Source organism: Leopardus geoffroyi, chromosome E1 (assembly GCF_018350155.1).
Source record: "Leopardus geoffroyi isolate Oge1 chromosome E1, O.geoffroyi_Oge1_pat1.0, whole genome shotgun sequence".
Lineage (NCBI taxonomy): Eukaryota > Metazoa > Chordata > Mammalia > Carnivora > Felidae > Leopardus > Leopardus geoffroyi.
The window spans coordinates 11,094,227-11,115,808 of NC_059330.1; the positions used below are offsets into that span (position 1 = coordinate 11,094,227).

Below are 21,582 nucleotides of genomic sequence, written 5' to 3' on the forward strand. Positions count from 1 at the left end.
AGTCGTATATATGCGCACATCACAGACTTGGGGTGGGGGAGGTGGGTGCTGGCCCAGGAGCAAGTACCAAAATAGTTTTAGAAATGCCTGTCCAGCCCGGCACAGGCGTTAGAAAAATATTCTTTGCAAAGGCAGTGGGGAAGGACGGTGTGCTGAGTGGGAGGTGGCATGGGGCTTGCCAGGCCCAGCAGTCCTCGCCCTGTAGCGCCTGGCTTCCAGATGGCTAACTGCCTACTGGAGCGGCCAAGGTGAATCTACCCCAGAGGCTCTGGGCTGAGTCCTGGGCCCACACCCCCCCCCCATACCGCACTGGGGCAGAGGTGGGCAGGTCCCTCTGGAGGCTGTAGGTTAGCAGGTGTGGGTCTATGCGGAGGGGCCAGGGGTCCTGGATCCCAGCTCCCAGAAGGGCAGTGGGTAGCCAAGCAGTTCTGGCCTTCCTGGTAAAGGAAGAGAAGAAGGGTCAGAGAAAGCCAGGGAGCCGAAAAGTGCAAACGGCCTGGCTGCAGAAGTACCACCGTGCCCCCTCTAGGGCAGGCAAAAGGGCCACCCCACCCATTTAGGAGCAAGGGTCTTGCAGGGACAGCCAGAGGTGGGCTTGCTGACTCTGACCACTGACCACGCTGGGCCCACTGAGGCCCAGGGCGTGGCCAGGGAGGAGGCAGCAGTAACCCCGGCAGCAGATGGAAGAGGGAGCTTGGGGGTGGGGGGTCTCTGCCTGGCGTAGGGCCAGGCTGCGTGGGTAGGGGCACCGGGCAGCGAATAGGTTGGGCAGACCTCTGGGCCCCAGATCTGGGCTCCAGATCCAGGCCCCACTCACCAGGCTCACCTGGCAGGACCCCACCACAAGAGCCTGAGTGATCATCTCTGCAAAATGGGCTGGCCACACCGGCCCCTGAGCCCCGAGCTGCCACCACCTCTAAGTGGTTTGCTCTGGCCTGGTTCCAAACACTACCCATGCCATCCAGGAGCTGACAAGCCGGCCTAGCCTTTCTAGTACCGAACCGTGAAAATCAGGGCTGTCAAACAGTAAGGACCAGGCAGACCCAGGGCCCCTAAACCCGCAGCACCTCATTTGATCAGGATGGCACAGGCTCGAGCCTCGTCTTCGGCCAGGTTCCTCAGATTCTTCTCAGATTCCTCTGAAGAGCTGCGGGGAGGGGAGCGGAGATCAGAGGGTCCTGGGACCTGGCCCTTCCTGGGGCCTCTGTGCCCAGCTCTGACAGAAGGCAGGCAGAGGGTAGCAGAGGGAGGCTGGGGAGGACCCAGGGCAGCCCCTCCGCGGACCCGCCCACCCGCCTCACCCCAGGAAATCCTTCACGTCCTCCACCGTGACGTCCCCTGTCGTGTCCAGCGTGGTGTCAGCACTGGTGGCCGAGTCAATGGACATGGGCGAGAGCGTGGCCTCGGGTGGCTCTGGGGTGTCTGCAGGAAGGAAATGATCGGGACCCCACCTGGCCATCTGGGCACCCTCTGCACGCTACCTTCCATCCCCTGGGGACCTGACTCGGACCCAAACCCAGCCCACAGTGAGACTTGGGACTGAAGGCAGACCGCCACCCCCCTCCCCCACTCCTGCCTGGCCCGGCCCCCCCACCCAGGCTTCCAGCCTCTGTCAGGTTGTTGCCACCTACGGAGGCTTGCCCCCCGTCCTGCCTCAGCTGCGTGGATATCCTGCCACTTTCACTTCACATCCAGCGTCCTTACCAGCTCCCTTGCTGCGGGCAGGACCAGGGCTTCCATCGCGGCTCCCTGGGGCCAGGACCACGCCTGGGGTCCCATTAGCCTGGCTCAGCTTGGGCGACTCTCGGAGCCTGTGGCTGTAGAGATGAGGCCACGATGGGTGCCACAAGCAGGCGCCTCAAGTCTCAAGTGCCAGACCCTACCCTCCCTCTCCTGGGGCCCAGGACCAGAGAGGAGTGACACGAGGGAGGGCCACCCTTGTTCCACACAAGATCCGAGCATGAGGATGAGACCAGCCTTAGTGAAGGCCCCCTGGGCTGCCCCTTCCACGCACCTGGTGCGGGTGGTATCTCGGGGCCAGCTAATGTCCAGAGAGCAGAGTGGCTCTGTGATGTTCCGAGCACTCAGAGAGAAGCGTTCAAACTCCGATGGAGAAATCAGGTAAAAACCTGGGTGGGCGGGTGAAGAGTGGGGTGCAGTTAGGGGGTGTGACTGCAACCACAATCCCTCAGTGGAACTCCCCCTGGCCTGTGCCGGCCAGTCCCGAGCCCGCCCTGGGGCCCCTCTGCTGACGCTCCCCAGCAACTCTTCCAGCCCCGCTCAGGCCGCTTCTGCCCCAAGAAGCCTTCCCCTCACCCTGGCCGTGGCGCGTGAAGACACAGGAGGCGATGCCGCTGATGTCCTCCTTCCGGATACAGGAGTAGTGTACCTGGGGCCGCAGGCCAGGCACCGAGAAGACGTGCACGTCGCCCAAGTTGGTGAGGCAGGCCAGGCAGGTTTCAGCGTAGTCCTCACAGGCCACGCTGGCAAACGTGGCAAGGGCCACCTTGCGCACCCGACAGCCCTCGTGGGCCGTGAGCTTGAACTTGGTCTTGGCGCTCACCTTGGGTAGTGTGAACACCTGGCGGCAGGCAGGCGGCCGGTGAAAGGGGCTGGCCCCGTCCACACCCGCAGGGCCCACCCTCCCAGATGCGGGCACCAGCCCCCGCCCCGAACCCGGCCTGCCAGTTGGGCCTGCAGCCCCGGCCGCCCGGCAGCCTCCTGCCTGGGCACCCTCTCCTCAGACTTCACCTAGGAAACCTCCCAGGGTACCCCCATCTGTGGCCAAACCAGCCACACTGGGTTGTAAGGGTAAGGTGGCTGGTATCCACTCAGGTCACGAGTTCCTGCCAGACAGAGCCCTGAGGGGTCTTCAGAGGGTCCTGGCAGGGACTCGGTGAGGCAAGAGGGTCCTGGGGGGATGTGGCTGGCTGAGGGAGCATCTGGGTTCTCCAGGGGCCATCTCTGCTAGTCCAGGGGCATGTGTCTCAGGCAGACAGGGGGTCTCAGCAGATGGGGAGCACAGTGAGGACAGAGTTCCTGGAAGGTCTAACGGTGTCAGGTGGGAGCCAGAAGGGTCGCCACGGTGGTTTACCTTGAACTGCTCCTCAGACGCGATGAGCACAGCGTGGCCGCCTTGCATGTCAGGTGCCTGTGCCAGATCCCGAGAGGCCTCATAGGGCTCGGGCAGCGGGCGGCCGCGCCCATCCAACACGGCAATCGCCACCACGGGTGCACGGTGCATCAACTGCACCTCCTTGCCCAGCACGGCCTCCACCGCCCGCTCGGGTCGCTTCTCGCCACCTGCCGCGGCCGCCGGCACCTCCAGTGCGTAGGCAAACACGGACCCCGAGTTGGTGCCTGCCCACATGGTGGGTCCATGATGGGCCGCTGCGGGACGACGGGGGCTGGTGAGGCGGGGTGTCGGCCGCATGATACAGGTTCCTCCCCTCCTCTCTGGATACCCCGGAATCAGTTCTCTCGTGTCCCACGCCTCCCCAGGGACCTCAGAGGGCCTCAGGCCCGAGGCACCTTCTCTATATTACTGACGAAATTTGGGGCCTCAGATACAGCCCTCCTGCAGAAGTGGGAATGGCCTCCAGGACATCTCGAGGACGTCAACAGGCACCCAAACTAGACCCTGATCTCTCCAACCCCATCTCACTGTACCCTCAGCCCCCATTTCAGGAACAGAGCCCCCGCCCCCCGCAGCCCTGACACCCCCTCACCATATGCCATCACTAGTCTTACTGACAGACTTGGAACCAGCCCGCACCCTGCAGATGCGTTCCAGCTGGCCACAGCCCACCCCCCGCCGTGTGCTTTCGGCCCAACAGCCAGACGTGGAGTCCTCGGGGCCGGGCTGGAAAGAAATGAGGCCTGCGGGACGCTGTCTAGCCAGCTTTCCCTGTGTGGGCTGAACCTCTGGGGAAGGTCCTTGGTGGAGAATCATAGCTCAATGTCCAGGAGCCAGCAGGAGCCAGAAGAAGCCAGCAGGAGCCAGCAGCCACTGCTGTGTGCCCTTGATGAATCAGTGGCCTCAGCAACAACCACCAGGGGGAGCCAAACCCCAGGGAAAATAAGCAACTCAAACTGTTGCCCAGACCTAGGACACCCAGCCAGCTGGGAACCTGAAGGCCATAAGCCTTCTCATGGTGACAGCGGAACAAGGTAAAGAGCCTGGGGCTACCATGTCCAGACTCTGAGAAAATCCACTGGATAAAAGATCCTCAACAAATACATGACATCGGAAGGCGGGGGCGGGGGGGGGGGGGTGGTCCCTGCTCGGATTCAAGAGCCTGAAAGTCACATCAGTGAAACACCAAGTGCAGAATGACTAGAAGCTGACCCAACATCAACCATAAAAAGGCATTTTGGAGATGAAAGGAGAAAGCCACCACAGCCGGAGTGTGACAAGAGACTGGATCAGCACCAGTTCCGCGAGTTGCGATGCAGGCACCATGGCTGTCGGTTATGTCTGTTAGACACACACTCAAGTCCTGATGTACAGATATTCATTGAAAATGCTCCAGCAAGATAAAAACCACTGTGTGGGGGGGGGGGGGGAGGGAGGAGGGCTGAGTGGCTTCGTCAGTTAAGCGGCTGCCTTCAGCTCAGGTCACGATCTCATGCTTCATGGGTTCAAGCCCCACAGTGGGCTTTCTGCTTGGGCTTTCTGCTGTCTGTGCAGAGCCAACTTCAGATTCTCTGTCCCTCTTTTTCTCTGCCCCTCCCCCACTTGTTCTCTCTCTCTCTCTCTCTCTCTCTCTCAAAAATAAATAAATAAAAATTTATTAAAAGCCACCGTGTGGGGCGGGGACGGTGCAGCAGCAGATGGCTGGCTGTCTTTGTGGGGTGACTGCACTCCTGTTGTTGTGTATGGTTAAAATTCTCCATGATACGAGGTAAAAATCCATCAGTGAATCAGTCAATAAACCAGACCACATCGGTCTGCAGAGGACCGTCCCAGGGCTCCCACCACTCAGGGCACTCGCCACTGCAGAGTGAGGTGGCCAGCACCCAGCGTCTCCCCAGCCTCCACATCCTCTGCAGCCACCACGCCCGGGTCATCTCCCCAACACATACCCACCTCAGCCGCTGGCACTGGCTGACCCCCACACTCTCCTCCCCCAGATCTTGGGCTCCCTTCTCCCTCTTCAGGTCTCAGAGGCCCGGCTCACTCACTAACCCCTCACAGTTGGAAGTTCCAGGGGGGGACCACTTGGGGTGGCCGGGGCACTGTTACCAGCTCAGTCCGGCGCACAGGGTGTGCCTTCCAACCTCCCAGACGGCGCGGTCCCACCCTTCCCTGTTTCCTAGATGGCCGGCTCAGGCCCATCCCCCCAGCCCGTCCCCCTGGCCTCACCATCTCGAAGGAACGTGTCAGCGAAGTAGAGGCAGCGAACAACACCCGAGAGGGAGTCGTCGGCAGAGCGGGGCTCAATGCGGCGCTGCACGGGGGTCATCTCCACGTCATGGGGGCAGGCCTGCTCGGCCAGCTGCGCATTGGCCTCCTGCAACTGGAGGGGCACAGCTTCCAGAACACCGCCTCCCCAACCCCCTCTGCTCCCATACAGCCTGGTGCCGACATCCCAGCACCTTCCCCGGCTCATCCTGATCAGCAGGGCGGGAGGGGGGGGGAATGGGAGGGGGGCCCAGGGGTCGGGGCTACTGAAGGGAACAGACACTTGGCTCTCGGAGCTGAGGCTCCACTGCTGTGCCTGGCCCCAGCAGGCAGAGAGGTGGCATCCGGGCAGGGCGGCCCCGCCTCACCTTGCTGTTGGCATTAGCGGCCCGCTTCTTGCCCGAGACTCGGCTTTTGCGGATGCGCCGGAAAGACTGGCGCAGAGACTTCTTGAGCGACTTCACCCGGGACAGCGGCCCTTCCATGGCCAGGGAGTCGTTGGGGTGCAGGGTGCACCTGGGGGCAGGCAGGTGCCAGTTGTGCCACGGAGCAGACTCCTGGAGCGGCCGCCGCGCTCCTGCCGACCCCGTGGCTCAGGAAGCCGGAGCCCCTCTGCCCCTCGAACCCAGCAGCCGGGGGCGCTTAACACTCCACCAGCAGCACTTTTCATAAGGACAGAGCTGCCAGCGGGGAAGGTGGCTTTAAGGTCGCCCTACCTGCACCATGTCCGATCTCAGACGGGGAAACTGAGGCCCAGACAGGTGTGGGGAGACACCAAAGGTCTCGCAGGAGGCTGGGGCCAGGTGCAAGTACAGCCTCCGCTCACCGGGCCCCGGGCCCACCACACACACACCTGGCCAGCACAGGGCTCTTGCGCTGGTAGTCGAAGAGGCCAAAGCCATGACTGGTACCGAAGGCCACGAGGCTCCACTCGGCATGGAGCGTGACAGCGGTGACAGCAGCTGGTGGCAGGCACTGAACCAGCACTTGGGGCTGGAAGCCAGCGGGCCACGGCAGTGGCCCTGTGCGCGGACTCAGCCGCTCGTGGCCCTTCCACGTGAAGCCCTCTCGGTCCTGGAGGAGGTCCACGCTGGCCACGCTGACCACCTGCTCTGATGGCACATCACTTAGCTCCAGCACCAGCACCTGAAAACACAGCCATGGCAGGGTGGGGGAGGGGTCAGTGTGGAGGACAGGACTACCCGGGCCCCACCTGAGCCTGCAAAGCCACCGTTAGGCCAGTCCCAGTACTGTCTCTCGTTTATCCGCTTAACAAGCACTCACTGAAAGCCTAGTGTATACCAGGGCCTTCACTGAGCACTGGGGAACACAACGGTGACCAAGACCAGCTGGTCCTTGCCTTCCAGGAGCACAATATCCCACCCCTGCAAGTCTCTCTCCCTTTAGCAATGAGCATACATTGAGCACCTTCTGCATACTGCACGAGTGAGAGGGGAACAGCAGTCACCAAGACCCACTGGCCTTTGGAGCAAAGCACCCCCCACTAGCCTGTCTCCCATTTAACGGTAATTACCCACTGAGCCCCATATACCGTGTTGAGTGCTGGGGCACGGCAGCGACCCAGACCTGCTGGTCCCCACTCTCAGTGCTCACCTAACACCCGTGCTCCCGCCCCTGGTGTGGTTCCCTGCGGCCAGAGCTTGGACTCCAGGCCTCCTAGAGGTGCCACCTCCCTGGCTGGCCTCAGCGCAGCCAGCCCCACCTGCAGCCCCCATTCCCATCTCCGAGCTTTTGCCCATGTGCGTCCCCCACCACTCCACTAGACCCTCTAGGTCAGGCCCACCTCCTCCAGAAAGCCCTCTGAGAGGAGGCACCTCCTCCTTACCTGGGGCACCTCCGCCTTACCTGGCCTGCAGTGCCAGCCACCACCATCTGGGCTGTGTACTTGCAGAGCGCCACCTTCTGCACGCCGAGCCGAGGATCGTCGCTGTAGGGGTCAAAGCAGCCCACCTGCGGGGCGGGATGGAGCGATGACATGGGGCAGAGCTGGGACCCAGCTCCCCAGGGCCGGGGCAGGGCCTACCTTGCGAAAGGGCGGCCAGTCGTCCTCAGCGGCCTGGGCCAGGCTGTCAGCGTGCTCGCAGTCTGTCTGGAAGAGGCCAGCTGTGCTGAGCTTGTAGAGCGGCCGCAAGGCCACACCAGATGCATCCCAGAAGCGCACGGTGCCGTCCTCGTGGCTGTAGGGAAGGCAACATCAGGCCCACCCCGGGTCCCCGTGCACCACCCCCATCCTGCTCATCCAGTGACCACGCGCTGACCACCTACTACATAGGCCAAGCACTGACCAGACTCCCACCGCACACAGCAAACAGGAGGCATCTACTGTATAGAGCAAACACATCTTGAGTGCCTACAGTATGCCAGACCACATGCACCGGGGCCCCTCAAACAGGGTGAGAAGGTATGGAAATAATCACCAGTGTGACGAGCAGGAGATGACAGAGGAGATAATGCAGGGAACAGAGGACTACGGGCGCATCCAGAAAAAGCGATCGGGAGTTAGCCACAGAGCAGAAGGAGGCATGAGGCATGAGGCAGCCATGTAGGCAGAGCAGCAGGAAGCCTGGGGAGGCTGGGAGGAAGCAGGGAGGGGAAGCGGGGGGCAGGAGCAGACAAATCTGGGGTGCAGCCTCAGGACACAGCTGCAGAGCCCACGTCAGGGACCTTTGGGCGGTGGTGGGAGCCCAGAGCCAGGGCGAGAAAAGGTGTGTGAGTCTCTGGGGCTGGTTGGGATACCTCCAAAAGCTCTGAAAGCCATGATTAGGAGCTCTCAAGCAGGATAGGGGACACTGGAGTCAGAGGCCTGAGGGTCCCAGCACAGGCAGGGGCAGGGCAGGAAGTTGGGGCCTGAGTCACTGGGCACGTCAGCGCCCGCCAGGCCCAGACTGGGCTCTCTAGCACCTGCCCTGGGCAGATGAGCGTGGGCCAACCCAGATTTTCCGGTCCCAGGGCAGGCCGGGTGGGTGGAGCTCAATTCTAGACCAAAAGGCAGGGCAGGGCGGGGCCTTTAACCAGGGCCTAGGGAGGCTTCATCCCAATCCACCCTGCAGGAGAGGGGAATGGCCTGGTCCCACCAGGGCTGGGGCCTGAGTCACCAGGCAGGTCACTACCCACCAGCCCAGGATGGGCTCTCCTGCACCTGCATGGGCCACACCATGCTCCATTTGCCCAAATACACACGCGCGCACACACACACACACACGCACACGTCACACCTGTGCTTGGCCATGGAACACATGTGTCTGCCTACCCAGTCAGCAGTAGCCCCCGCTGTGATGGCTCCTGGGCCAGGTTCCGGCCCCCGGTGATGGGCCAGCTCTGGGAGAGGGAGGCAGAGATGTGGAAGCGGAAGGTCAGGACAAACACCTTCTCTCCTCACCTTCTGCATGGCACCCGGGGCCCAAGCTGCCTGAATTCCCCGTGTACACCTGCTACATCCCCACCTCCGGGCCTATGCCTGCAACACCCTCCCTCCCCACGTCCCCGCCCCTGCAGGAGGCCCTGGGCACACACCGAGGCGCTGGAGGCAGGCTGGGGGCTCTGCTGCTCGCCGGCGCTCACAATGCGGGCCCACAGCTTGGCGGGGACGTTGGCGACATGTGCCGAGCAGGTGATAGCAGATGAGTGCAGCGGGGCCAGGTAGGGGGCAGGCACAGCAGGCCAGCCAGGCGTTTGCAGGTCGAGCACCACCAGCTCCTCTTCGAGCAACACAGCCAGGGCCTGGGGCTCGTCGAACTCTGCGGGGCGAGGGCTGGGTGAGCAGAGCCACGGGGTGGGGGGCGCAGGGCATGGGGTGGGGAGGGCAGGGCACACACCATCCTCGGGCCGTGTGCTGTGCACCGTGAAGAAGTCGATGATGCGGGAGGTGAAGTCCAGCGTCACCAGAGTCTCAGCCCGGAGCACACTCACACAGTGGCGGTCACCGTAGCTGGCGCGGGGCATGCCTCCACTAAAGATGATGAAGTGGTCCCTGCACAGCAGGCGGGAGCCACGTGAGCCACCCAGACCCCAAGTGCACACTGCCCGACCCAGGGAGAGCGCTGCAGGACATCCCTGTGCCCCAGAGCCCACCCTCCTCCCCCCTGCAGACACAGCCCCCAACCCACATCTGAGAACCAGCTCCCCACCTACCCAGATGCACAGTTTCGCCACAGAATCTTGTTAATGGCTTTGCAGGGGAAGGGGCCTGGAGGGGTGGGACAGTGTCGGGCTCATTCGCTCACAGGGACCAGAAGGGCCCCAGGTCACATTTCTCCAAGCTTCTCCCGTTCCTGCTCTGCCTCCATCATCCTGGCCTCACAGCTGCTTCCTGACCCCGAGGGGAAGGCCCACTGCCCAACCATGCCCCCCAGCAACCTCACCTTTGAGGACGTGGCTCGGCATGGCATCTCACACAAGGCCTCCTGGGTACCCCCACCAAGGCCGGGCAGCCCCAAGTGCCTGAGCTCGGAGTCCCCGGTCAACCCCACGCTCAGGTGGCAGGGCTGCCCTCAGCCTCCCCGGCACTCACCGTAGGGCGTGGTGGCTACCGTGGGCTGTGTCACAGGGGAGCCGCCGGCACCCGCAGACCAGACAGCGTAGCTGCCGTCACTGTGCGAGCTGACCAGCGTGTTGCCGCTGCGCTCCCAGCACAGGCTCTCCAGCTGCTGCAGGGGGGTGGGGGGCGGGCAGTGTGAGCAGGGCCCTAAGCAGAGGGCCCCAGCTGCAAGTGCCGGCCTCCCTCACACACCTGGTTCCCCAGGAAGATACGGTCCGCGCACTGCGCCGCCCTGTTCCAGATGACCAGCAGGCCCCGGCTGTAGCCGATGAGGATCTTGGTGGGGTCCCGCAGGTGTCCCTGGAGTGACTCCACGGGGCCCAGCGCCTTCCCACACCGGTAGTCATCTGGCACGCTGCAGAGGGGCGCAGGTGAGCCGGCAGGAGCACCACCCGGGCGTGGAGAGGCTGCTGGGAGGTCCGCCTGCCTCTTACCTTCGAAGAACGTCATCCGGGGCAAGAGTCTGCCCCTCGAGCAGCGTCAAGGTGGGCACGTCCAGGAAGAAGACGCTGCCGCCCTCGGTGCCCAGGGCCGCCAGGTCACCGGCTGCCAACAGCAAGACCACCGTGACACGGGCGAGGCTGAGCGGGCCACTGCAAGGGATGAGGGGAGTGGGTGAGGGCGCAAGCCCGTCCGCCCGCTGAGGAGTGGTGTGGAGGGGGCTGGGCTGCTACTGGCAGCTCATTATGGACCCTCTGCGCTCATAGAGGCCGGATTATCGAGCGGGCTGGCTGGCGCACTGGGAAGGTGAAGGTGGTGGCTGCGGGCATCACAATTAGCTCACTCAATTATTCATCAGGATGTTGGGAAGGAGAGGGATAAAAATAGGCTCCTCAGGTCTTGGAGGCGGGCTCCCGACCCCTCCCCCTCACTAGGAAGGAAGGTAGGAACCAGGCCAGTGCCTGGGCCAGGACCAAGGGCTCTAGGACACACACAACCCTCCTGAGCCTCACCCAGGAACCCTGTCGCCAGCCTCAAGATGTCTCCCTGACTTTGCAGGAGGGCCCCAGATTGGACCTGGCCTGCAGAGGATGGGAGACCCCAGAAGTCCACCCCCGTGTGAGGGTGTCACCCAGCCCCCAGGAGGAGTAGGACAACTCTGTTTCAGCAGGGCCAGACCGAGAGGCCCCTTACACTCTCACTGGGGGTCTAGGCCCACTCCACTGACCCCTGGAGCATCCTGCTGGCACCTCATACAGCCTGGGACGATGCTCCTTGCCCCCCAGCTGCCTTTTCACCCATGTACGTTATCACCCATCGCCCCCTCCAAACTGTTAAAGGCCCCAGCGGTCCCCAGAGCATGGACACTACCTGCTCACCTCAGACTTGGCCAGAGCCCCCTATTTCACACCTGCAAAATCCACAGGGCACATCTCTCCGGGCCCCGGGCCCAGCCCCAGGTACCCTGCCACCCCGTACCCTAGCTTGAGGGAGGCTTCCTACCCCCACAGCACCTTTGCAAGGCTGGCTTCCACAACCTCCCCCGGGCTCCCCCTCCCACCCCCTGCGCCCAGCAGCTGGTCCCCAGCCAAGTCCGGTACCTGGCACAGTCAAAGCCCGGCCGACTGGGTGGCTGGAAGCTGAGTGCTTCCTCCAGGTGGGCGCAGCCATTGTGGTGGACGATCTCCCAGAGATGCAGGCTGCTGTCGTCCAACAGGGTCAGGAGGCGGCCCTGGTGGATGAGCAGAGACCAAGACTGGGCTGGCCTGGGATGGGGAGGGCATGGGGGCCACGGGAGCCAGTGAGGGTGGAGGCTCACCTGGCCAGGCAGGAAGTGCATCTGGGTAACGGTGGCCGTGTCTCGGTGTAGGCCGGTAAACTCCACACCAGGTGCACCGTAGCTGAGAGCACAGGTCAAGGGCAGAAGCAGATACGGGAGATCCTCCTTTCTGAGAGCGATTCCAACGGGCCCCAACCAGGCCTGCCTATCCAGAAGCCCTCCAAGGTCCAGATGGGACCCCTCCCTGAAGCAGCACTGTCCTATCCCCCCAAGATATCCCCAGGCTCAGCGTGCAGGCTCCACTCTGCTCCTGCAAGTCAGTTACTTCCTCATCCGTAAAAGGGGCTAGTGAGTCCCACTCCCACCTTGTAGGGCTGATGCAGGGCAAGTGAGAATAAAGACATACCCAACACAATTGGCCCAGGCCCGGCAGGCAGCCAGGGTTCTGCCCTGTGTTAGCCGTGTGCGTGTGTCTGTGTACATAAGAGCTGGGCCCCCCAGGTTCGGATCATACAGGCAGAGACGCCAGGCCAAGCCTGGGCATGGAAGTCTGGAGCAGAGGAGAGTCCAGGCTGCCTCTTCCCACAGCTCCAGGCCAACCTCCGGCTATGGGCAAGGAAACCAACCTCCCTCTGGGGCACGCAGCCAGCAGCCCCCACTGTGACCAGGGAGAGGCCTCAGCCTGCCCATTTCACAGACAATCCGCAGAGGCTTAGATTGGGTGACCCGCTTCAAGTGTCTGGTGTCAGTGCCAGAGTCACAGCAACACCAGTCGGGCAGGGCCGAGGGGGCCCCAGGAGGGAGGGTTAGGGAGGGGTCAGCGTTGCCCAGCAACAACGCAGGAGCCGGTTGCTTTGGAGCTAGAGTTGGGATTCCCTGCAGGAGCCAGGAGAACACAGAAGAGGGGACAAAAGAGAGGGCAGGAGCGCTGGGCGGGAACCAGGGTTGCCAAGGAGACGGGCCACCCTTGAGGGGGAGGGGTGGCTTCTGTGGCCAGCCTCAGTTTCCCGACCCAGGGCTGGGAGCTAGGGTAGACTGGGGGAAGGACTGAGGGGACAGAGGAGGGCCCCAGCTTCCTCCGGGGATGTCTCCTCGCCAGTACATCAGGTTCTTTGTGAGCAGGAGGAGCCCGTGCGTGAGACCACGGAGCGACAGCTCAAGTGGCCAACAGAGTCGCGTGGAGCAGGGCACTGAGAAGAAGAAAGGGCTTCAGGACCACAATATACCTGTGAGGCAGGCCAGCACCACAAGGAGTGGGAGCTGGCCAGGAAGTGCATGCCCCCTCCAGGGCAGGTGGGGACTTGGGGGCACGGGGTCCAGGCGCTGCCCCCTCCCCACCCCCTTCCCTGCCCCACCAGTGCCTCAGGGGCCCACGGGAGAGGAGGGGCATCCTGGCCCAGCCACACTCCCTGGAGAAGGCAAACTCACAGACCACAGGCCCAGACGCCCACCCCTGTCTGGCCACGCAGCCCTGGGGTGGGAAGACCCCCATCCCCACCCTGCCTCCTTCCAGGCACTGACTCATCTTCCGCCAACCAGTGTCCCCGACGAGGGTACTGAGAGCCAGAGGGTCCCAAGAGGAAGGGTGAGGGTGGGCACCCCTCACCGAGCCGCCTCCAGCCAGACCCCACACCTCTGTCTCCCCACCCAAGGGGCTTCCCCGAGGGCAGTGGGGGTGGGGTTCTCCATGGCAGGCAAGGAGCATTCAGCTGCCTGCTTGCCCCCACCCCACCCCCACCCTGCGCTTGCAGGAAAATGCCCGCTTTGTGCGGCTCACACGGCCCATTGTGCAGCCGCCAGCATCCAGGTGGGGGCCGCGCCGCGCTCACCATGCTGAGCCTGGCACTGCCCCCAGCCCCTCAGCCGAACACACGTGTCTTCACATTGGCATACGTGTGTGCCCAGTCACCAGGGCAAGGCCCACTGTGTAACCCTGGCCCACTCAACACCTTTGCTGGGTACCGTGCGTGGTTAGCCTCCTGGCCTGGTGTCCCCAGTCAATTAATTGCTGGAACGACGCTAGGGTCGCCTAGGTAACTGGCTGGCTGAAATGCAGCGATGGACAGCTGTGACCACTGCAAGCAGACCCCATCCCCACCCCCACCCCCCAACCATCTCCGCAAGGAAGAGTCTCAGGGCAGAAGCCACACCACCAACCTCTGCCAGGATCGAGGCGCCTACTGCGGCCTCCCAGGCCAGCCCCCCTGCCCCCCCACCCGGCCCAAGGAGCCCACATACAGGGAGCTGCAATCAGGAGCTTCCGAAGGGCCCTGAAGGCCTCAGTTCCCAAAGGATACATCTTGACGGCCCCAGACCTGGTGCCGATGGCCATGATGCGAAGCTCCGGGTCAAAGGCCAGGGCGCTGGGCTGGTTGGGGAAGCCATGCTCCACGGTCTGCGGGGGAGGGGAGGGCAGTGGCATTGGCACAGGCACGGCCGCCCCTGGCCCACCTGAGTCCCACCCCAAGGCAGCCTCCAGACTATGGCAGCTGCAGAGCAGGACTGGAGCTGGTCCGTCTGAGGTCTGTGCCTCAGTGTCCTCAACTCTGAAACAGGTGTTCGCGTGTCCCGTCCACACCGCAGAGGCCCTCCCCCTGCCAAGCCCCTGTCTTTCTCAATACCCGTGTCCGGCCCGCTGTGTGCAGGGCTCTGGCAACAGAGAGAAACAGGACCATCGGGGTGCAGGCACAAAAGTCACCCTACCTGTCCCCCAGAGCAGGGTTCTGCATCCCACTTTTAGCGGTGAGCCGCCATGCTGTCCATAGTCTCATATGATGTCCCTGGCACTCCCCACAGGCCCCACATGGAGATCGGAGGGCAACACCCAAGATCAGCTAGGTGGACGCTCTTGACCCTCCCCCTCCCCCAGGGCCACTCCTCTTGGCAGGGCCAGTCCCCCCTGCACAGACCCCTGCCCACCAGGTTCTCGATCCTTCCTTCCACCCACTCGTGCTTTCCTCGGTTTTCCCACATCCACCAAGGAGCTCCTACTCATCCCCAGAGGCCCGGCTGCAGGGGCCCCCACCCACTGTCCTCAACACCAATGTGGGACACCGCATGTGGGTCCAGGTATCTCCTGACCACTGCCTCAGCAAGACACACATTTCAGAAGAAACCCTGGTCCCCAGGCCTGTAGCCCCGGCCTCCACCAATCCAGACAGGGACTGAGCCCTTTATGCAGCCTGCATGGGCTCAGGCTAGTCACAGTACTCCCCAAGCCTCAGTTTCCCATCTGGGCACGAGGGGCAGTGCGCCCAACCTGAGGACAGAACAGTCTGTTTAGCTGGGGGGTAGAGGGGAGTGCTTCCCTTCCCTTCCCGCCCCCACGCTAGCATCACCACACGTTTGCTAGATCTGACCATCTGACCGTGTCCAGCTAGTCCCCACCCTCTGCTCAGGACCCTCTCCAAGCTCCCACCTCACCACCTGGCCCCTCCCTGTCCTCTTCTTCCCACTCTCCCCCAGCTCACTTGACTCCAGGCCCAATGGCTTTCTGCTCTCCTCCGATTTACTAGGCAGACTCCTGCCTCAGGACCTTTGCATCTACTGTCCCTCTGCCTGGAACGTGCTTCACCCAGCACTGCCCAAAGGGGGGTCCTTCCCACCATTCAGGTCTCAGATCGGGAGTCAACTCCTCAGAGCCCTCCCTAAGCCACCCTGCTCTAGCAGCCTCCCTGTCCCCACACTCCACACCCTCAGCCTACTTTATCTACAGCACTGGCTGTTATCCAAGCTACTGCACGTTTTACTCTTTTGCTTTGGCTTTTCACTGTCTCCCCCACAAGTACATGAGCATCCTGAGTGAAGAGGCACTTGTCCCTTCTGGTCACTGTGGTGTCCCCCATACCTAGAAGGGGGCCCTGCACACAGTAGGAGCTCAGCATCTGTTAAACTGACATAGAGTGGACATCCCACAGGCACCTTGTGGGCAGGGCGGGGATTTGGATGTGAGACTGAGTCCAAAGTCCAGGCTTGCTTCTGACTCCCCTGCCATCGCTTGGGAATGTGGGACCTATTTATTCTCTAGTGATCACCTACCACCTCCTCTTGTGACCAAGCCCCTTGCCCCAAACCACACCCCTCCCGCCAATGCTGCCCACTCAGAATGGGGCCTCACTCTCCTTCGCAGGGAGCCCTCAGCTTCTACCAACCCAGGGCCAGCCAAGCGGAGCCAAGCCTCTCCACCACCTCTCCTCTTCACACCCGGACTCAATGGCTAAGGAAGTGACACCTTAACACATGCCTGCCGCCACCATCATTCTCTCGCCTCCCAGGGCTTCGCCCTCATAGCCACTCAGCATAGGAAGGGGGCCATCTGGGAGACCCTGGGCACCAGCCTCCCCTCTGGGCCCCTCAGGCCCCTGGCAAGTGCTCAGCTGCCAAGTCTGAAGGTCCTGGCAGCCTCCCCATCACCAGGAAACCTTGCCTGCCCTGAGAGACATTCCCACCTCAGCCACTGCAGGCCCAGTCACCCCAGAGCGTTCCCCTGGACGAGAGTGTCCTTGAGTCTGGCCCAGGACCACAGCAGTGCCTCCAAAAATCCCTGCCCCTCAAGGCTAAAGTCAAATCCTGTCGACAAGGGGACACAAGGACAAAGTGCCCCAACTCGCTCTGTGACTTTGACAAGTCAGACGTCACCCCTCTCTGAACCTCGATTTTCTCACCTGTGTGACGGGGATAACAACTCTAATCCCCAAGAGCAGTGAAGGGCTGTGCAATCAGAGGTTTGGAGTAAAACTGAGGCCAGAAGGAACACCCCAGGAGAAGTTAACAAGGCAAAGGTTGGGGCCTGGATCTACCACACATCAGTGCAAGGGTGGGAGGAGGTGGGGGCTGCAGGCAGCCCCTTTCCCATGGCCCCTCTTGCCCTACCTGGGAAAAGAAAGGAAGGAGCAACCTCCCACCCCCTCACCTCCACCTTGGCTCAAAGGCAGGTCAGCTGGCCCAGGTGATACAGGGAGCCAGAGCCCACAACCAGGTGGCTCCATTTCACAGCAAGGGAAACTGAGGCCCCACACACTGAAGGGTAGTTGAGTACAAAGCCAGGCATCTTCCTTGGAGCCCCCAGCAGCACAAGGCAGGTCAGAGCCCCACAAGGCAGAGCCTAGGGCCTTGGGGGAAGGAAGGAGAGGAACATGGAAGGGATTTCCCAGCCCCACCCCCCAACATCTGCCTCTCCTCCTCACCCCTCCCCACTGGCCTGGGTGCAAAAGAAAAACAAACTGGGGCCCTGGGCTGCCCTCAGGGCCGAGCAGGGGCTCCGAGAGCCCCCAAAGGAAGAGAAATAAAGAGACAGAGAGTGAGAGTCGGAGTGAGAGTTCTAGAGACCGCACAGGGACATATGCAGGCAGAGACACACGCAAGAAAAGACCAGCAAAGACTCACAGATGCAGAGACAGAGAGATGAAGGGAGACAGAGAAGAGGTACCCAGAGATACACAGGGACAGAGGCAGAGACACCCCCCACTCCCCGGACACACAGGCATAGGCTGAGGATAGGGAGGTGATCACAGGCAGAGACAGGGACAGGGACCCAGAGACAGGCAAAGAGTCGTACAGAGACAGAGACACACAGACCCAGGTAGACAGAGACCTGCAGAGCCAGGGCCAGTGAGGCCCACAGAGACCCGGACAAGCTGACTCGGAAAGTCAGCGAGAGACCCAGACCCACCCAGAGTCCGAGAGTGGAGCAGGGAAAGAGGCGAGAAGCGGGGCCCGAAGAGGGGCGCGCGTCCCGGCCCCCGCGCCCCGCCCCAGCTGGGCGCCCCCTCCCCCCGAGCCCGACGTGGCTCCGGCCCCCGGGCCCCCGGCTTGGGCCCCCGGCCCGCCCCCTCCTGCCCAGCCCGAACCGCCGCCACCGCCGCCGCACCTTGTTGAAGGCGAAGAGCTCCTGCTTGAGCTTCTCGCGCTGCGGGTCGGCGCCCTGCCGCCGGAACCGAAACTTCATCATCTTGCGTCCGGCTGCCGGCGCCGCGCCCGCCGCCGCCGCCGCCGCCCGCAGGATGCGCCGCGCGGCCCCGCCGGTCCTGAGGCGCGGGCGGGGCGCCAGGCGGCCCGGGCGCGGGCGCGCGGGGCGGGGCCTGCACGGAGGCGGGCGCAGAGCGCAACCGATGTGCTGCCCGACCAATAGGTGTGCCCATACGCCGCCCGCCCCGCCCCTGCGGGCCAGACAATGGGGGAAGACTGGGCCCCCGGGTTCGACAGGGCTCGCGAAGGTACTCCCGCCGAGCATGCGCTGCGGTGTGGGGCCTGCCGGGACTTGTAGTCCTTGAGCCAGGCCTCCTGCGTGGGCGGCTGGGGACGAGCTTTGGAGGGGGGCCGGCTAGTGTTCCCGAACTTGGAGGAGGCGTTTTCCTTCCTCCAACGAGGACCGACGTGCTTACTCGGGTAATGAGGCAGACCCGTCCCGAAAGCCAGGAGAGTTCTGACTGGGGCAATTCCCTGACCCCCTCAGCCTCAGTTTCCCCATCTACGCTATGGTCTAGTGATTGCCAGGTTATATTTACAGTTTCACGGGACACCGCTTTGTACCCCAGTGGGCCAGAACACCTCCCCCGCCATGCTTTTACCCTGGCTGGGTGGTCAGTCAGGAATGCCCTCCTCGGCGCCTAGCCCCTGGGGAACTCCTACACATCCTTCAGCATCCAAACTCCAAGGCTACGTGTGGCAGCACCGGATCCTTAGGAGGGCCGTCAGGTAAAGATAGGGGCAGGTAAGTAAGAGGCCCTTCCTCAGGAAGTGACATTTGGGACGATCCTGAGATTGGATTTGGGCTGTTCCGAGATGGGGGAAGGGCCTCCCCTGCACAGGGAACAGTGTATAAACAAAGCTGCACCCCGCCTCCACTCTCAGAGGGACAATCGGCCTGTCCCCACCCACCTCCCAGGCCGCCTTTTCTCATCTGGACGATGGCCTCAAGGCTGAACCTTTCCTTCCAAGGCCGAGGATCATAGGCTGCCCCGGGGCTCAGGGCTGGGCAGAACGAAGGAGTTCCCAGAAGCCCCGGTGGGGCAGGTGGACCCCGCCCCAACCCCAGCAGCCTGACTTTTGACCCTGAGGTAGCTGCCAAGCAACAGGGGCCTGGCCATCTCCTCCCCCCCCCCCCCCCCCCCCCCCCCGCACCGCTCCGCTCCGCTCCCCGCCCGCCCACGCCCTTGGGGCTGCATCTGGAAGAGGAGCTCGTGTTGGAGCAGCGAGGTGATCAGAACAACAAATCTTAGGAGCACCTACTCTGGTAGGCACTATTCCCAAGCCTTTCCTAGTTTCAAATGACTTCATACTCTCAACTTACGGGTGAGGGCGGAGGAAGCCGTATTCGCCACTTTACACTTGAGGAAGCTAAGATAGATGGGCAAAGGCCAGGGGAGAGCTTTGACCCGAGCTGTGGGCAGAGCTGGCTGGACAGAAGGGTCAGATCCCTCCGGCCACTGCCCATCCCACCCCCAACACAGGCAGCTCAGGCAACTCAGAGGCCTGGGTTCTGGTCCCTGCCACCCTGCCACTGGCCGAGTGACAAGCCCTGAGCCCCAGTTGCCTCCTCACAAAGGGAAGCGTTGTCAATTTACAACCCCGGCATCATCACTTACAAGCTGTGTGGCCTGGAGCCAGTTACTTAAGCTCTCTGTGCCTGTTTCCTCACCTGTGAAAATGTGGAGACTATTAGTACCTACCTCAAAGGGTTGTTGTGAAGATGAATTGAATTAGGACTTGTAAAGCCCTTAGAAAGCTCCAGGCAGACAGGAAGAGCCATGTTGAGTGTTAGCAGTTCAGAGAGTTCTTGCTAATTGGCTATCTGAGCTCTTCCCCTCTATCACCCTGGGCAAGTCCCTGCCCTCCTCAGTCTCCATCTTTCTGTCTTTGAAAGGGGACTTAGTCATCAGGCAGTAAGCAGCCCTGCCTCCCCACCACACCCCCAGCTCACAATTGCAGGGGGTGGGGGACCGGGCTGAGTGGAAACTGTGACCACCTTGTACCATGATGGGAGACGCATGGGGGCTGTGGGAGCCCAGAAGTGGCATCTGACCCAAGGAGGTGTCCTGGAGGGAGGGGGAAATTCAAGCTTGCCTGTAATGCATGAGGAGTTTCACAGGAAGAGAGACCTGGGGGTGGACAGAGAAGGGTCCCATGGCAAGGAGGCGTTCGTGGTGTCAGAACTCACCCCCATGCTTGTTAACAATGCAGATTCTAGGTCCCCCAGATGTGAATGCCCCTGGAGTGAGCCCCCAGAATGTGGATTTTAAAACAGCCCTTTCTCGGGTGACTCAAGCCCAGCTTGGCCTCATCTGATCAGTTTGAAGGGGGTTAAATGGGTACACGGAAGTACAAACGGGTAAACCGAGACTTGGGCAGACTTGCCCAGACCATGAATGGCACGGGAGAAGGTACCATCCCAGGCTGGGAGGGTCTGGGGCACTAATGACTCTTTGTCTCTCCCCTCCCCCAAGAGCCTGGTTGGGAACAGGCCTGTGATTACTACAATAGCCCAAGGCAATAGGGCCAGGCCACTAGGCTCATCACTCGATGCAGGAAACAGGCTCAGGGGAGCCCAGGCAAGGGCTTGAGCACAGGATCTTCAATGATCTCAGGCACCCCCATACCTTCCTGGGAGCACTGAAGGGAAAGCAGTTTCCTCCTTTGGATCTCCCAGCTTCGGGTCAACCTCAGGCCAGGGGTGGATTGCTCCCTTCTAGGCATTTCCTGGGTGGGGTGGCCTCTCCCTTCTCCCGCCTCCTCCTAGGGCACTCCAGGGCCCTGGCCCAGCTCTAAAATGAGACTCTGGTCTGGCTTCAAACCCCAAGACATCTTGCTAACTGGATGACACTTGTCCACCTTGGGCCTCAGTTTCCTCCTCTGTAAAATAGACTGTGGACTAAATGAGATGATTCAAAGTAGGAGTCAAGCATGGGGCAGGTTCTATACCTAGTGAGCCACCTGTTTTTAGGACTCTCCCTAGGACCCGCTGGCTGCCTCCCTGTTCTTCAAATGTGCTGGATGTGCTTCTGCCTCAGGACCTTTGCAGTTACTGATTCCTTGCCTGGAACACTTTGCCCCCAGGTTTTCACTTAGCCAAACCCCTCACAAACAAGCCAGAAGTAAGTTACTTTTAACTTAAATGATATTTGCTCAAAGAAGCCTATTTCCCTTACTCCTGATGCCCTTCTCTGCCTGATTCTTCCGATGACCTCTTCCCACTCACTACCTATTTGACTTCTTTATGTGGATATTGTCTCCCCAGCTTGAGAATGAGCTCCCTAATACGGTCTTGGTGGTTTGTTTTTTTTTTTTAATTTTTTTTTTTTCAACGTTTATTTATTTTTGGGACAGAGAGAGACAGAGCATGAACAGGGGAGGGGCAGAGAGAGAGGGAGACACAGAATCGGAAACAGGCTCCAGGCTCTGAGCCATCAGCCCAGAGCCCGACGCGGGGCTCGAACTCACGGACCGCGAGATCGTGACCTGGCTGAAGTCGGACGCCCAACCGACTGCGCCACCCAGGCGCCCCAGTCTTGGTGGTTTGTAATGCCATTGTTCATTGCTGTGTCCCCAGTACCCGTAACAGTGCCTGGCACACAGTAGGTATTTAACACATTAAAACATACATATTTAAAAAGATCTGAAGCCATTAAGACAAAATGTTAATATGTGTGGTAGGTGCTCTTGTGGCTTCTCTGTTAGCTTAAGTATTTTTCAGTGTGTTTGAAATATTTTATTAAAAATACAAAACACAATGGGGCACCTGGGTGGCTCAGTCGGTTGAGTGTCTGACTTTGGCTCAGGTCATGATCTCGCAGTCGTGAGTTCAAGCCCCGCATCAGGCTCTGTGCTGATAGCTCAACTTAGAGCCTCCTTCTCTCTTTGCCTCTCCCCTGCTTGTGCTCTCTCTCTCTCTCTCAAAAATAA

General features: G+C 61.5%; 1 protein-coding gene across 3 annotated transcripts; it reads right to left on the reverse strand.

The window, feature by feature from the left end:
• Window positions 1–293: 293 nt before the first annotated feature.
• On the reverse strand, window positions 294–17,728 carry LLGL1 (LLGL scribble cell polarity complex component 1). 3 transcript variants are annotated; one of them, XM_045487577.1, is made up of 23 exons: window positions 17,552–17,728; window positions 13,980–14,077; window positions 11,722–11,803; window positions 11,504–11,634; window positions 10,397–10,555; window positions 10,155–10,317; window positions 9,936–10,071; window positions 9,557–9,611; window positions 9,241–9,395; window positions 8,939–9,162; window positions 8,676–8,743; window positions 7,449–7,602; window positions 7,271–7,375; window positions 6,258–6,550; window positions 5,773–5,920; window positions 5,366–5,519; window positions 3,095–3,390; window positions 2,317–2,581; window positions 2,015–2,129; window positions 1,705–1,817; window positions 1,302–1,422; window positions 1,068–1,147; window positions 294–437 (listed from the first exon to the last, which is right to left on the reverse strand). In XM_045487577.1, the coding sequence occupies exons 1-22, from the start codon at window positions 17,630–17,632 to the stop codon at window positions 1,069–1,071; spliced, it is 3,195 nt and encodes a 1,064-aa protein (XP_045343533.1). In that variant the 5' UTR covers window positions 17,633–17,728; the 3' UTR covers window positions 294–437; window position 1,068. The 3 variants fall into 3 exon arrangements, with proteins under 3 accessions (XP_045343533.1, XP_045343535.1, XP_045343534.1); XM_045487579.1 differs by lacking the exon at window positions 17,552–17,728 and adding an exon at window positions 14,386–14,519; XM_045487578.1 differs by lacking the exon at window positions 294–437 and having other exon boundaries at window positions 1,067–1,147; window positions 17,552–17,724.
• Window positions 17,729–21,582: the final 3,854 nt, after the last annotated feature.

Excerpts from the sequence above, each read along its gene's own strand:
- LLGL1 (XM_045487577.1), bottom strand. The coding sequence starts at position 17,632 with ATGATGAAGTTTCGGTTCCGGCGGCAGGGCGCCGACCCGCAGCGCGAG. Across the intron at positions 10,318-10,396 it reads CCGGATGACGTTCTTCGAAG|CGTGCCAGATGACTACCGGT; the intron begins GTAAGAGGCAGG and ends GCCCCTCTGCAG. Across the intron at positions 1,818-2,014 it reads CGAGATACCACCCGCACCAG|CCACAGGCTCCGAGAGTCGC; the intron begins GTGCGTGGAAGG and ends TCATCTCTACAG.